Below are 15,086 nucleotides of genomic sequence, written 5' to 3' on the forward strand. Positions count from 1 at the left end.
TAATGATGCTCCCCTGTTTCCCAGAGGCATTGTGAGGCTTTTGTGACTAAGGCAGTTAGTGAGGTGCTTTGGGAGTGTTGGATGAGATGTAACATAGCTGTGCAAATTATTTGAAAATGCTGTTCACCATTATTGCCGGGCTTCTCTGAGCCATAAGGGGAAAACAAAACCCTTGTTATAGGCTGGAACGTGTGTGTGGCACGAACATTTAAAACTGCACAAGATATAAAATAACTGTGAAACTAGCCGTCTCTCACAATACCTTCCCTGTCCGAGAGGGCACCAGACAGCCTCTCTGTGATTCATTTCATTCCGTCTCTGTGAAATGGGCCTTTCCACCTGCTAAACATTTCATATGGTGCTTGCCTGTCAAGCAGCTGACAGGGTGCCAATCCAGCGTGTGGAGGTGCTGTATTAAGGGCGCAAGTCACCAGTCCAAGGGCAACCCACTGCAAAGAGGAATCTTGCATTGGAAAGGCTGAAGTGCAATGAGATGTGACTGGCCTGAGTGGGCAGGCATTGATATTTTGAGGACTTGCTTCCTCCCTGCCTGGATGGCAATTCATTTCCGCCCCCCCGCCCCCCCACTCCCCCAGCCATTTTCCCAGGATGCCTCCAATGCTCTCTGTCTTGAAGACAACTTATTCTCCTAGTGCTCTGAAGGGCCTTCCTAAACGGTGTCAGGGAGCTCTCCAGGACCAGTCGTTGAGAAACGCTGCCCTAGGCGGACTCGTTCTTTGTGTAACCCACCTGAATGCCACAGATCCCCCAGCCTATAATGGCTTCGTCTTAGAGATGAACAAAGGCTCCCCTGCGGGAAGGTGCCAGGCTCAGGAGCTCGGGCTGTAGAACTAAGCGTCGGTAGACCTCCCCTGCCTGAGCCTGGTGGTTCTAGCACACACTCTGACGCCATGGTGCCGTAGGCCATGCAGGGGCATGGATAGCTACATACCAGGGGGCACATGGCTTGGTGGGTGTCTATTGTATTATGGGCCCAGGCCTGCAAGATGCTGAATGCCTCCAGTGAGGTGCTGTGTGCTCTCAGCTCCTGTTGACCTCAGCAGGAGTTGAGGGCACTCATCATCTCACAGGATCAGGGCCTAATCAAGACAACTGCCAAGATGATCAGCACTGGCAAGTGACTCTGTGTGCCTGTCACAGGGTGGGCTGGTCCTTTAAGGAATAGGAATCAGCCCAACTATGCCTCTTTAGCCTCCTCCCAGCAGGGCCAGCTCCAGCTTTTTTGCCGCCCCAAGCGGCGAAGAAAAAAAAAAAAAGAAAAACCCGATTGAGCTGTCCCCGAAGAGGAAGAGAGGGAATGAAGGACTCGCCGCCGAATTGCCGCCAAAGACCTGGATGTGTAGCCCCAATAACGCATGGAGTGTCACCCCTGTCTGTTGGCCGCCCCAGGCACCTGCTTCCTTCGCTGGTGCCTGGAGCCGGCCCTGCCTCCCAGATCCTTTCCCCTGACCTGGCATATCCCTGCTGGTCCCTTCCTGACTGAGCTGTTTGCCTGCTTTTTAACTGAGGACCTGGTGACTTGCAGGGCCACCACCTGGCCTTAGCTGTCTCCCAGATGGGGCTAACTGGGCACAGGAAGGGCTGAGCCTGCATCCCTTAAAGGGCCAGCCCATCCTGTGACAGCACTCAAACTGTGACACCTTAAAGAGCTCCACTTTTCAGAGAGCGCTGAGCTCCTGTCCACAGTAAATAAGGCCTTTTACAGTGTTTCTGAAAATAGAGGTGCTGGAGTCAGTGTAGTCACTTGACGTCTTGGCCAGCGTGTACGCTGCTTTGCCTGGAAAAACACGGGGGTCAATTTAGTGGATAACAAAGGATGGATTGAGCTTTCTAAATGGCCTGATCACATCCATCTCAGTGAATACTTGAGCAAGCCACAAAGCTGCTAAAAGGATCCACTGTCTTTTAAACAGTAATGCCCAAACTATTACTCATTGTTTATAAGAGGCCAAAAGAGTGTGTGTCACTTTACAAATGCGGTGTGAGATATTCCCTGAGGAACTTGCATTCTTGTTTGGATTGATACAGTACGAAAAGCTGACAGAACATTTAGCATGAGAACCCACACCCCCTAAACACGAATGCACTACTGTGCGTGTGTGCAATAAAGACCTAGGATCCGTGAATGTTTGTCCATAAGAGGGGAATATTGTAGATATTCAAATATTACAAAAATGATTTTGAAATAATGTTAAGGAACTAAAGACCGGCACACAAATGTGAGGAAATGCCCAGATATGAAATACATATGCAGTTGGGATAAAATGAGAGAGGCTCTTAATCCTCATACTTCAGGGCGTAAATATTCACCTGCTTGGATCGGGAAGTAATTTCCCCTTGTGGCAAGTTACTGCATAAATACCGGTAGGCACATTGCATTTTGGCATTGACCTGAGACTTCTCACCAGAGAAAAGATGGCAGACACCTAGGCTGGTCTGTTTCAATATGGTACTATGCCTAGTATTCCTACCCGTTTAGGACAGGAGGGAGCGATTAGGACAATTAATGATGATGGGAAAGTTTTGATAAAAGCCTCCTGCTCCGTTCTGTGTTGTCACCATGCTTCATATAGTTTTGTCTTCAAAACACTATAATCTCACATTATATGGGCTTGCCCCAGTCCTCTATCCTGGAGAAAGTCATTGAAGGCAGCCAAGCCCCACCCATTTACACCAGTGGAGGACCTGGCCCTGCATGTTGTAGGCTCTCATTCCATACAATGCAGGACTGAAGCACTTGGGAATTGTTAAAACTTTGAAAACAAAAACTGCTGTAAGTTGGGCAAGTGCCAGACAGCATCTTCCTATGTGTCCATCAGCGGCTTATTGCTCTAGGGCTTGATCCTTCCCTCTGATTTATGGCATGAATCTTTCTGAAAAATCAGCCACTGCCTACATGTGCATGAGTACAGGTAGCTTTTTCTCCAGGACACATACAATGAGGAAACTTTGTCGTGCCGTTTTGTTTTATGTATGTATATATATTTTTTTCCGGATCTGTCTTCTCTGCCAAGTTTTACCAACAATAATATTTCATGAGCCAGTTATGAAAGCCGGGAATTCTGATGCTCATGCTGCTAGCATAACATACAAAGTATACATATCCTTACCATGCCGGTGGGACTCGAGCACCATAAATAAGACTTTTTATTGTCCACACTGTGCAAATAAATATTGTGCAGTGCTTTCCGCTCAAAGGAAAGACTCTGCCTTTGGCCAAAGGGGGTTGCCACGTGGTTGACCGCTCCTTCCATGTCTTGGTGGATAGTAACCACACACGCAGGATAGTCAGCCCTCCGTCCTCCATCTTTGTCAGACAAACCAGCCAGAGCTCAGTCCTACAATAAGTGACTTCAGTGGGAGTCTTTACTGAGGACTGCGGGACTGGGCCCTTAATGAGGGACAGCGGTGACTATAGGAGCAAAGGACATTTCCTTTCCTGTGCTGTTGCTATGATTGAGGGTGAAACTGAGACAGGCTGGAAGCTGGCTTGGTAAATCTGGGGACTGAAGTTATTTTATTATTATTTATATTGTGGTAGCACTTAAAGGCCCCAGTTGAGAGTGGGGTCCCATTGTGCTGGGCCCTGCACATAAGAGGACAGTTTTTTGTTTTTTTTTTTTTAAATCCACAGAACTATTCCAGCTTTGGGAACTGCAGAGCAAGGTTCCTCTGCACTGCACCACCCAGGCCACGTGCCTCACTGCTCTTCTGGAGAAACCCACCACCCCAGGGGTGAATGGAGAGTTAAATTTCAATGGCCCATTCATTCCTTGGCTTCTGCTGAGCCCAGCAGAGGGACTTAGCTGTGGTGGTTGCTGAGGTGTGGATGCCTGTCCTCCGAGAACAGGGCTGAGGTTTTTTCCTTCCATTTAAACCAAAAATACCAACAAATGTATTAAAAAAGACAGGAAAAGCTTTTGCCATCCAGGGACAGATGCACTTGTCAAGCCTCCGGGCAAGGTGCAGTTTGCAAACGTCCCTGAGGCCTTTGGTGTACTAGGGATTCCAGCCACTGGAGCAGCTACACCGGTGTAAACTCTCAAACCTTTACTGCAAAGTTGCTATTTGCACCAGTGATGATCACATCTTGAAATTGGGGTGGGTGGAACCAGTGCAAATTGCAATCTTTGCCTGTCCATGTTAGAGATTTGCAGCTATCCTGGCGGTGGGAACTGGGGCAAATTCCCCAATATAGACCAAGCTGGTACAACAGAATTCTTACGGGGCCTCCTGTGCCTCCCCCCCATCCCTGCTCCCACCCCCAAATCATCAGGGAACAGCACTCCTGGGCTTTAGCCTATGGACACTCCTCTCATGAGTGCCAGGGGAAAGTTCTGATGCTCTGAAAGTGATTGAGCCCTGCAATCTGACTAAAGAGCCCCATTCTACCATCTTCCCAATAACCTGGAATGAATTGTCCTTTCCTCCAAAACTTCAGTCAGTGGGCAGCTAGTCACCCATTCAAGTAAAAGGAAATTGCCCAAGGGCTGCAAACAGCTGCATGTGAAAGAATTTGAAGAGAGCAGCACTGTGGCGAATGCCCGTTCTCAAAAGGACTGGGATCCTTCCAATCTGTTGGCTTCAACATCTGTTAATGGAATTTTTCGGAAGGGCAGACAGGAGGTGGAATTTAATCCAAGCCATCCCTGGTGCCCGTACAGATTTACCATCCCCTGGGCCGTGCTCTCCCAGTAGCTAATACGTCCAGGGGTAATCCGTTCAGTTGTGGATCATCGACTTCCCTGTGCTGTAACTTTCTTCTGTCTGCGAAGGGAAAGCATCCTGCAAACACCACCCTGACAGGGCAGAAGGGCAGGGAGCAGTGTTGCTAAACCTGTACTTGCAGCACCCCTGGATGGGAGCATTCGGGGCGAGCATGAGGTTTGCCCGTCTGTAGCCGTGCCGCTCTCCAGCACAAGGACGGCGCTGATGGTCCTTCAGGTTGTCCACGTAACATAAGCCACGCAACGTGATGTGGAGCTTCCCGTGTGCGTCCTGTTACGCGTTTCGTTCTCAGGCACAGCAGTGACCTAGGCATTAAAGGGACCAGGAGGGGTCTTCAGCCAGCAGCGCATCACATTGTTTTGGTCATGGCTTCCGTGCCTGGCACAGCGGGTTACAGCAGCAGATGTTCTTGGCTGATGGAATCTCAACAGCCTCTGGCATGGTGCCCCCCAAATCCACCAAAGACATGTGGCTGTCGTAATACGGTCACCCACCTCGTCAAATAGAACAGTTCGCCTGCCCTAGTAACATAGGGTCCAGTTAGGCCCCCTTCGCGCCTCCTGAGCTGAACCTAAGGGTACTGCAAGTCCCACTGCAATCCCTGGGACTGCCCGTGAGATGAGGCACTAGTCAATAGGATGAGGGGTGGCGCAGTTCCGTCTTTAAGGCGCAGTTGTAGCTTTGTCATGTTTCACTGTCCAAGGAGCAGATTGTGGGTATGTCTGCAAGTCAAGCCTGGGACGCCCAGCTGAAGGGGACATCCCCGCGCTCCTCGCACTGCCATGGCGAAGGTACTTTTAGCACAATAGCTCAATGCGAGTGGCAGAGAGGCTAGCTGCTTCCAGGCCAGACCTTTCCAAGATGCTAGACATATACTCAGGGTGGCTAGCCCCTCCTGCGGCTCGCACCACTGTGGCCACACTCCATTTTTAGTATGCTAGCTTGATCTGAGCCAACGTGGGTATATCACCCGCCGTTTGAAATGCAGACCTGCTGCGCAATTCAGAAGCGTTAGCCGGTCCCTGGTTTCTCCTTGCTGCATGGGGGAAGTACCCCGTGCTAGCTCTCTGCTTAGTGCAGATTGCTTTCCCTGCCATGCTAGCCCATCTGGAACATTGTGGGGGATGGGATTTCCCTGTGCGTGCTTGCTTGCTCTCTTTGCTTGGGAAGGAGAGAAGTGGCCCTGTGGAGAGTGCATCTATTCCGGTAGGCAGGGTGGCCTGCTAGACCAAGCACGGGATTGAGCTTCAGGAGGATCTGGATTCTATTTGCGGATCTGTTACTGACCAGCTGGCTAGTCTTTGGCAAATTACTTCCCCCACTCTGTGCCTCAGTTTCTCCTTCTCTAGACTGGGGCTAATGACACTGGCCTGCTTCATAAAACAGTTTGAGTTCTACTGATGAAAAGCACTATAGAAGAGCTAGGTGGTATTCTTATTACCGGCAATAAAGGTAGAGAGTGCAGGGGAATAAGGGGCACTTTATGCTCTCTTATACACACTCCCCAGCCCCAGGTAACAATCTGATCCTTATTGAGCAACATCAGAGCCATAATGGGGGCCATGTTTCCCCTTTGGAGTGGGATGGAAACAGATCTCAGGCTTAGCTTCAGTTTTGAACAATGTTTTTATTATATGTTTAGTGTTCTCTATACAAAAAATCAGGTTTTTACAGCGATTCTCCCCCCCTTCCCCCCCAAAGAAAGATAACTGAATATTTTGGCCTTTTTCGTTGCTCATGCAGTCAGTTTATAAGTCCATATATTAAACATTTCTCTATCGTCTTGCTGTAAGCCTTTCTATACAGCCTCAGATATGCATTTATCACTGGGGAGGGGGGGAAGTAGATTAACACAAAATAATTGTATTTTTCTTTTTTAAAAAGGCAAATAAATATGTAGTATGTATTAGAATGACCAGGAGGTTTTAGACAGAGATGGGGGTTAAATATTTACAAATGAAAAACAAAACAAAAAATTGAAAACCAAAGTAGTCCAATGTTTTCTTTCCAACACTAGCTGTGGAAATGAATGTTTAAAACTCAGTTGTGCAAAGGAAGAAATCTGTTTTGCAGATTCGACACAGGTTCAGACTGCAATTGACATCACAATCTGAGAACGATGCCCACTTGAAAAGAACACGTGGAGAGACTGGCATTGCTGGGCAAAGGGAAAGCCACTGATATAGTGGAGTTTTTAAGAATTGGAAAAACATTATTATTTCCTGTAATAAAGTGGTTTGTTGTAATGCATGAAACAAAAAATGTTTTTCATTTTTACAAGGTTTTATTTTTTTATTGCTTCACTGAAATCTTTTGCTGCTAGCACAGAATTAACCTGGTACAATGCACGTTGTTACAGGTGGCAATCACTGCTGTGCTAGGACACGCCCTTCACATCTGGCTACATTCCAGGAAATGAATTCAGTGCCTCAGAATTCTTCCCGGGTCAGGACTGCTGCTAGCGTGGATGGGGAAAGGCCACGATGGGTCGACTGAGTGCTGCTGGTCAGGTAAAGCATGTAACAAGAGACAAAATCCTAATGAAGGTCAATAATGCTTCCCCCACCTTCTTATCTGTCCCAGTCCCCCCAGAATATCTACAGCAGGATGTCTCTGACAAGTAATGGGTTGCATCTTGTTTAGTCACTTAAACACAATTCATAATAGGCCGATCAATCTCTGGGGTCAGAAACTTAGTAGAACAGTTGACCTCCGGGTCATTTTTTGCAGGGTCGAAATATGGGAAGGGGGAAATGTGTGAGTGTGAGGAGTGGGATGACCTAGGTAGCTTCCAGGCAATTTAGACTTCAATAGCATTTCTGAAATCAGGATTTCAAGAGTATGAGCTGTTATTCATAACACAATCGATCCAACTCCCATATTTACTGTCTCTAAGGAAAATTAGGAGCAGCCTCAATATCATGCATATGTAGCCCCTGTTTCTCCCTCATTATTTATGCACATTGCTGTGTTTAGGATCTGCTGGAGAAGGAACAGCAGCTTGCTCTCCTAAGGCCACATTTCAAACAGCTACAGAGCTTTTTCCCTGGCTTTGGGTACAGTGGGTCTCTAGCAATGGAGTGTATAGCTAAGCTTCCCCAAAATCTATATATGGTTTTAGTTCGCCATGTTACAGAAGAGAGTCCAGACTTGCTAAGTCTGGATCCAGTTGTGGACTCTTCCCAGGCTTCTGAGAGTGCTCAGATCTGAGATTTTGGTTCAGGCCCTTGTCTAGTTCCTCGTGTCTTCCACCAATTACAGATTTTAAGGAAAGAGCTGCCAGTTTAACAATGCAGGACATAGCTTGAGTGACAGGGCAGTCGAAAGCGCTGCCTGCGTCTGGATGGAGAACCAGATTGTTTAGGGGAAATGCCGCCTTCACCAGCAGAGGGCATGCTTAGAGGAGTGGACAGTGCAATGTTCTTTCTATGTCCTTTTGGCATCACAGGCGGGATGGCTCAGTTGGTCAGACACACCACAGGGTGGGGTGCTTGGTTGACCTTCAGAATCGGAGCAGTGTGCACCTCTGGCGGCACAGAGCAGCATATGCCCTGGGCACCTGACAGTGCTCCGTAGCTGATGGACTCTGCCTACTTGAGGCCATGGTGCACAGACCAGCCCGGTGACTTGGATGAATCCCCCATGAGGGCGAAAGAGAGAGAATCTGCATTGTTTGCATTGCACAGACCTCTTTGGACAGCCAGGTATTATAGATGAACAAGACCTATTAGCTCATCCAGTCCATCTCGGGGGAGACAGAGCATGACTGTTTCCTGCAATATGTCTCCTGCAGTACAGCTCCATAGGTTGTTTTAATAGCTTATAATCGACCCAACTAAAAACATATTTGATGCAGGCATTGTGTGTTAATAGCTCTAGGGCCACTGTCGTAATTTTACAGTAGGTCTGGTAGAAGTCATGCACACGTATTAACTTAGCCACCAAAATTCTAATTAGCCTTCAGTCAGATGGCTTTGCAAGCCATGAGTTAGCTACTAGTACACAATGACTACAGGGAAACACCTAATAAACCTTTATGGAAAAGACCTATGGAATATAATAGGAAATGTTATGCTCTGTGTAAGTTTGTCAACCTCCCTCTAGATTTAACAGAGGTTATGTGTGCCTGCTGCAAAACTCTAGAGTAGTGGTTCTCAACCAGGTGTCCGGGGCCCCCTGTGGGGACCACGGGCAGGTTTCAGGTGGTCCACCAAGCATGGCCGGTATTAGACTTGCTAGAGCCCAGGGCAGAAAGCCGAAGCCCCGCTGCACAGGACTGCAGCCGGGGGCCCTGAGCCCCACCACCTGGGGCTGAAGCCAAAGCCTGAGCAACTAACTTTGTGGTCTCCCCTGTGGTATGGGGCCCCAGGCAACTGCCCTGCTTGCTACCCCTTAACGCCGACCCTGGCATTTATATGCAGGAAAACAGGTGCGGTAGCCCAGCTGGGCCGTGGCGTTTTGACAGCATGTTGGCCTCAGAAAGAAAAAGGTGGAGAACCCCTGTTTTAGAGGCTGCTTCAAAAAAAAAACCAAAAAAAAACCCCCCATACCACTGTTCTTCTGCATCCTATAGCTTTTCAATTTCCAGAGATCCCGACTCCATTTCTACAGACCCTTATTTTCATCCTTGGTAAATCATACAGGACTTCTCCATAAAGGATGTGTGCTCTGTGCTTGGCTTTCTTTTTTAGATTCAGATCAATTTCTGGTGTAACATTGACTTGGGTGGAGTTAAACCAGGGATACATTTTGTCCTTTTCATCCTACATAAGGCATCTTTTTTCCTTTGGTGGTGACTCAAGGAACAAGCAACACGGTGTCAGGGTTCAGTATGCTGAGTGTAAGGAACCTGACTCCTCTGGTCTTTTTGAGGTAACCTTCTCTAGTCTCTGCTGATCTAGGAATGTTATGGTGGCTTTAGTGAGCAATATGTGAAATAGCCACAAAGCGAAGCACTTCTCTTTCCTTTTCCAAACAGATGCTATGTAGGTGGCTCAGTAAAGTAATTCACAGGGACAGAACATAGTGGGTGTGAATCACAGGCCAGGCTGCTCTCACTGCACCCTTGCAACTCCATAGGGTGTAGGTGTAATTCGGTGGCCAATGGTGTCTCATTCCCCTCTAGTGGCTGGTCCAGAGGGAGGATAAGAACTTCCTATTGCTACCCGCCAATGGAGGCACTCCTTTAGATCAAATGACAGAGGCCTGTGCTTTTGGTGGTTCCTAGGTACGTTCCCTGTGATAATCCTGGGTGGGTGGGGAGGCTGTTACACTGGTGATTTGGCCTGCATGTACAGCATCGCTTTTGATGATGATCCCAGACGTGTACACCACACCATCTTAAACTCAGCATTATTTGAAATTTGGCCTAATGTGTTATAAACTGCTCAGAGGTGGCTGCTTTCTTCCCTGGAAGTGAGTGGTTTAGGGTCTCCCCTTGCTATGGAACAATGCCAGCTGAGTCCATTAAAATTAAGCCTCTGGCTGTAATGCATTTACATTGACAGTAACAGAGTGATGGTTACGATTTTTCTCCCTCTAAAGGAAAAAGTGAACTACCACGGCAGGTGATTTCCTTTGTGGCTTAGACCATGTTAGCAGGAGTAATCCTATGCATAGGAGGCGGCTTTGGCAGTCTTTCTTTTATCAGCAGTCTATGACCCATTCTGAATCACATGGTGCATCCAACTTCTTTGCCACAGCTAAACTCTCCCTCCTGTTTCTTTGCTTGTTTGACTATGTTGCACAGGAATGGACCTAGTTTGGGTTTCTTTCTTAGAAATGCAAAATAGTTGAGCTGTTAAATATCATGGCAGCTTTAGAGAATGTGGCAAATGTGTCTAAACTATCCCTTTTAGTAAAAACATCTTTGTGAGAAAGATGTCTTTGTAGCAAAATAGCTTGAAAGCTAAAACAATTGTATGAATCCTACAGCATTTAGTCCATTATGTCCAACAGAACCATCTTCTTCAGTAAAAGACAAAAACCCTGCCTAACGTCGTATAACTATGAAACTGTCTGAAGTCATCTGATCTCTCTCAGCAAAGGTACCTTTGGTTTCACATGTGCACGAGATGGGGAGAAGACAAACGGCATTTGCCACTAAGTACGGTCTATTATAAAACTCTGTCTTCTACAATGATCCATGCTTTCTCAGATGGAAGGGCTGCACAAGCAACCTTATTCCTAGTGGACTGAAAGATTAGAGACCATCACGTCAGGGGCTTAAGCTGTGGGTGAATATTCTTAGTTTATTAAACTTCAGGGGAAGTTTGAAGCTGTATAAGGCATATGGAAGAGCATTGTAATGATAGAACTTCCTATAAAGACATGTTATTACAGCGTATTAGCAGGTTAGCTGAACTGAGTTGTCTTGATATGTAAATAACAAAATGGGTGAGAGTTCCACATGCAGCCTTAAGCACATGGTAATTTCTCCTGTGGGGTGATTGATCGAAGGGGAAAAGGCCGCTGCACCAGGCTAAGAGGAGATTTTTAACTGAGAACAAATTGAATGACACCCTATTGATCAGAATAATGTGGAAGGAGATCCCATGTCCTGTGTCTTTGCCATTTACATGCCTAGGCATCCCTGAAACTTTCAAGGAGCTTAGCAGCAGCTGCAATTCTGGGTTAATATAATTTGTTCTTTTACCCACCCCCCACGGCTGTTAGGTGCCATCTTTTCATGACTGGATATATGATATCAACCCTTAGTCCCTTTTTCGTATGTTAATACTTGTCCTTCCTCTTTGCTTTCCACTGATTTATGGGTTCTTCCTTAAAAGTAGTGGGGTTATATTTTTCTCTTATAAAATAAAGAATAAAATAAGAGTCTCCCACATAATTATCCAGTGGCTAGCAGTCACTTGGAGTCAGGTGGTGAGCTGCATCTGTCTGTCTTTAATCAAGTCCTAAATTTCTTCCCCAACATCCCTTAAAAAAAACAAAAAAACTTTGCTAAGTAGCATGGATGCAGGGTAACCTCACCCATTGGTTCCTTGGTGACAGAACCCAATGTGGATGTTTAGCATTAATAAGAGGTATAACACAAATCCAACCGCACCAATGAAACCCTCATGAGCAAAGTCTTCCTCTGGGGTTCAGCGCAATGCTGCTTCACCTTACAGGAAGGGTCTTTGTGGTGCTGACTTGTTTTGGCGGCATTATGAGCGAGGTGCTGGCTGTAAAGACGTCCATCTCAACTACAGTCACACAGAACATCCTGTTAATACAGTAATGTGTTGTTTCTATTTCTAGCTGATGGACCCCTCCTGCTTCCTTGTGTGGGTTCATGCCCCAATTCCCCTTTCTCTGATTTGGTACCTTTCTCCAAAAAATAACTTTGAACCTAAAAAGGAAAAAAACCAGAAACCTCAGCAGTGTAAACGACTAACCAAAGAGAGTGCTATGTTATCTAAAAAAGAAGACATGGGGAGGGGTTGGCGGTCCAAGTTCTGAAGCCCGGGGTGTAGAACCTGTGTGTCCTGCTCTTTCTCTGGCCCCTTTGGTTCAGCTCAGATTTCAGCTACAGCTACAACACATTAGCACCCCATAAATCCTTGCCGTTCACTTGTTTGCTCAGGATAGGATGGCACTGTGACCATCTGGACTGTTCTGGTTTTGTTTGATCTTTTTTCGTTGGGGTTTTTTTTTTTTTTTTTTCCATACTCGGGTTCCTGTTGGCGGCGGCGGTTTGACCACCACGGCTATGTATATATTTGTCGTTGTGGTTTCATTGTATTTTGTTACGCAAGGGAGTAGATAGCATTGACGGGGGATGTGGCTTCTGAACTCTCGTTGCCTTCTGTCTCCTCCTTGTCCTTCTTGACTGTGTATTGGCCGATAAAGGAGCCATCCTCGTTGAACTGCCCTTCGCCCCCCTCTCCATAATCCACCAAGCTATCGTCGCTTTCCTGCTTTATTGTGCCGTCCAAGGAGGTGTGGCTGCCTGGCGGTTCCTTGTTGTCTTCATCGCTGGGTGGCAGAAGACAGACACACACAGTAAGAATTGGCAGGGTGGCGTCTAAGGGACACTGTTAAAAACTGGGGGCTGGGTTCTCAAATAAAATCCAGTGTGTTTGCTTACAAGATTCAAATGTGCAAACGAATCAGGCTGCTGTGATTGCGAATGGCTAGTCACAATTTCCCTGCTATGCAAATGCAGCTGCAGTAATTGCCTGCCTCTGTCAGGCACCCAGCTGCATGGGCAGTTCGCACACTTGGCTTTTTTGAAAACCCAGCCTCGTTTTTATTCTGTTTTTGTTTAGGAAACCAAATGTCCTTACCTAACTTATAGATAACCCTTTGATCGATCAATCGGGAAGAACACTACAATTTTTTCCCTTTTAATTGTTTACCCTCTCTATTTACTTTTTGCATTTCAGTCATCCTTGGACAGTAAAATAGTTGGTTCCACTTTTGTGTCTAGTGAGTTTCACTTTCAGATTCTCTTGCACAGATATAATCTGTCCTTTAGATACCCACGCCCACATGCAAGTGGGGGTTGGTTTTTTCAAAGTACTGCAGGGGGGGAGTACAGGGAGGGTGCCAAAATCTGTGCATCTCTCAAGTACCTGTGGAAATTTACCTCTCGGAGTTTATTTCCAGTAATTTCATCTCATGTTTGAGGCTAATCCGTTTGAGTCTTCATCCTTAACACTTCTGACATTTTACACTATGAAACTATATTGTTTTCTACCAGAAAGATGAATAAAGCCCATAGAAAAAACACTTTTAAGAGACACATCTCTCAAAAATCAGGGGAAAAGTTGCATTTCCCCTTTATAGTAAGGACAGGTGTCTCATACACATGATTAATATGTGAGTGGACTACAGTATACGAAAGAGATGCCTTTCATATCCATTGATAATGTGTCCATATTTGATCTCATATGTCCAGTCCATATGCTACCTCTACTGAAATCCTATATGTCAAATTTAATTTTTCTCTTAGTGGGTCTTTTCAAACTCAAAACTGTCTGCTTCAAAATTTGCTACACAATAAGCAACACTATTTCTTGGCCTACGTGTGTGTGTGTGTGTGTGGTCAGTCTCTGTCTAGCTAAAATGAAGGAAAAATTTGGAATGGTCCAAAGTTGCTTTTGCTGAGTCATCAATCTAAAAAAAGATCCAGCATTTAAAAGAAAAATGAGGAATTTTCTGTAGCTTTCCCACATTCGGTCAGTACCTCATTGAAAGCAGCATTTATGCTATGCTTAGGGTATTGTGCTCTCAATGGAAACAACGCACCTTCCTTACTTGTAGCAAATAAGCTCAAAGACCTCAGGGCTCTTTTGTAATGTTCTACAGCCATCAAAGCAACAACTGAGTGATAAATGGTTGCTCTGCAGGTACAGCGTTGGGCAAAGCTTGGGTCACAACGCAACTCATTTCAATACAGAGATGGGAAATAAACCATTGAGGGCTATTTTCACTTTTCCTTCCCATTCCTGCCCTGGAGAATTTAGATTCAGATTGTAACATTTGACAGTCAACTTCCTCCTCCTATGAAGACATTGGGAGCTGCCATTTGGCCCACAGAGCTTAGCGCTGCTTAGCAATGGGAATGACCTATTAGGTCATTTAATCTATCCTATGCCATGTAAGTGATAGTTTCAGTGCCCCGTAATGTAGGAGGGATTCGGTGTCCCACAGAGCATTTTGCCGCTCTCAATCGTATTACCTTGTAACAGCACTTTGTAAATCCAGTAGCACAACAAAAGCAATGCTTGTGGCCTTGTGTTAATTGGCATCACACTAAGAATTAACATGGTAGCTTTACAAGCAGCTTCTTTGTTAAGAATTTAAATCTGCAAGCAGTGCCACCCTTTAGAAAGCCCAATAACATAAGCAGAGAGTGGCAATAACCAGAACAGTTGATCTGAAATCTCCTTTCCCAGGGTTTGGGGTGGGGTCAGATAAAATGGGATCTGGATCAAAAGTTTTTCTCAGGTGGAGTTTGCAGGGCCAGATGCCAGGGCAAGGAAGTTTTCCAAACCCACCCCCTGGCTTTGCCTCTCTCTTGGTTCTATTGTGTCCTGTTAGTGCATTAGGAACGTGATGTGTAGAGTTGTCAGCACGTTGATGCAACTTAATCCCGTTAAAATGGCCTTTCATGGTTTTGGATGTGTGGATTAGAAAATAAGAGCACCCAGTTCAGCACCGTTTGGGAAGCGTTGTCACGAGTGACGTGGGTCAGAGAGAGAGAGGTGGGATTTCTAGGATCCTGTTCAGTATGTATAACTGACTGATTGTTTTGGCCTAATATCTTTTTGCTGGTGGTTTTGTTGTCTTCACTCCCTCAGCTCCTCCGTACAGTGCATAGACTGAGTGCC

General features: G+C 46.2%; 1 protein-coding gene across 23 annotated transcripts in view; it reads right to left on the reverse strand.

The window, feature by feature from the left end:
- Positions 1-11,942: 11,942 nt before the first annotated feature.
- Positions 11,943-15,086, reverse strand: part of NFASC (neurofascin) — a 179,917-nt gene continuing 176,773 nt past the window's right edge. For all 23 annotated transcript variants that reach the window (XM_074935907.1, XM_074935909.1, XM_074935908.1 and 20 more), the window contains one exon: positions 11,943-12,726. In XM_074935907.1, the coding sequence (XP_074792008.1) occupies positions 12,498-12,726 (229 nt within the window). In that variant the 3' untranslated portion in view covers positions 11,943-12,497. The remainder of the gene's footprint in view (positions 12,727-15,086) is intronic.

The sequence above is a fragment of the Natator depressus genome, chromosome 21 (genome assembly GCF_965152275.1).
Source record: "Natator depressus isolate rNatDep1 chromosome 21, rNatDep2.hap1, whole genome shotgun sequence".
Taxonomy (NCBI): Eukaryota; Metazoa; Chordata; order Testudines; family Cheloniidae; genus Natator; species Natator depressus.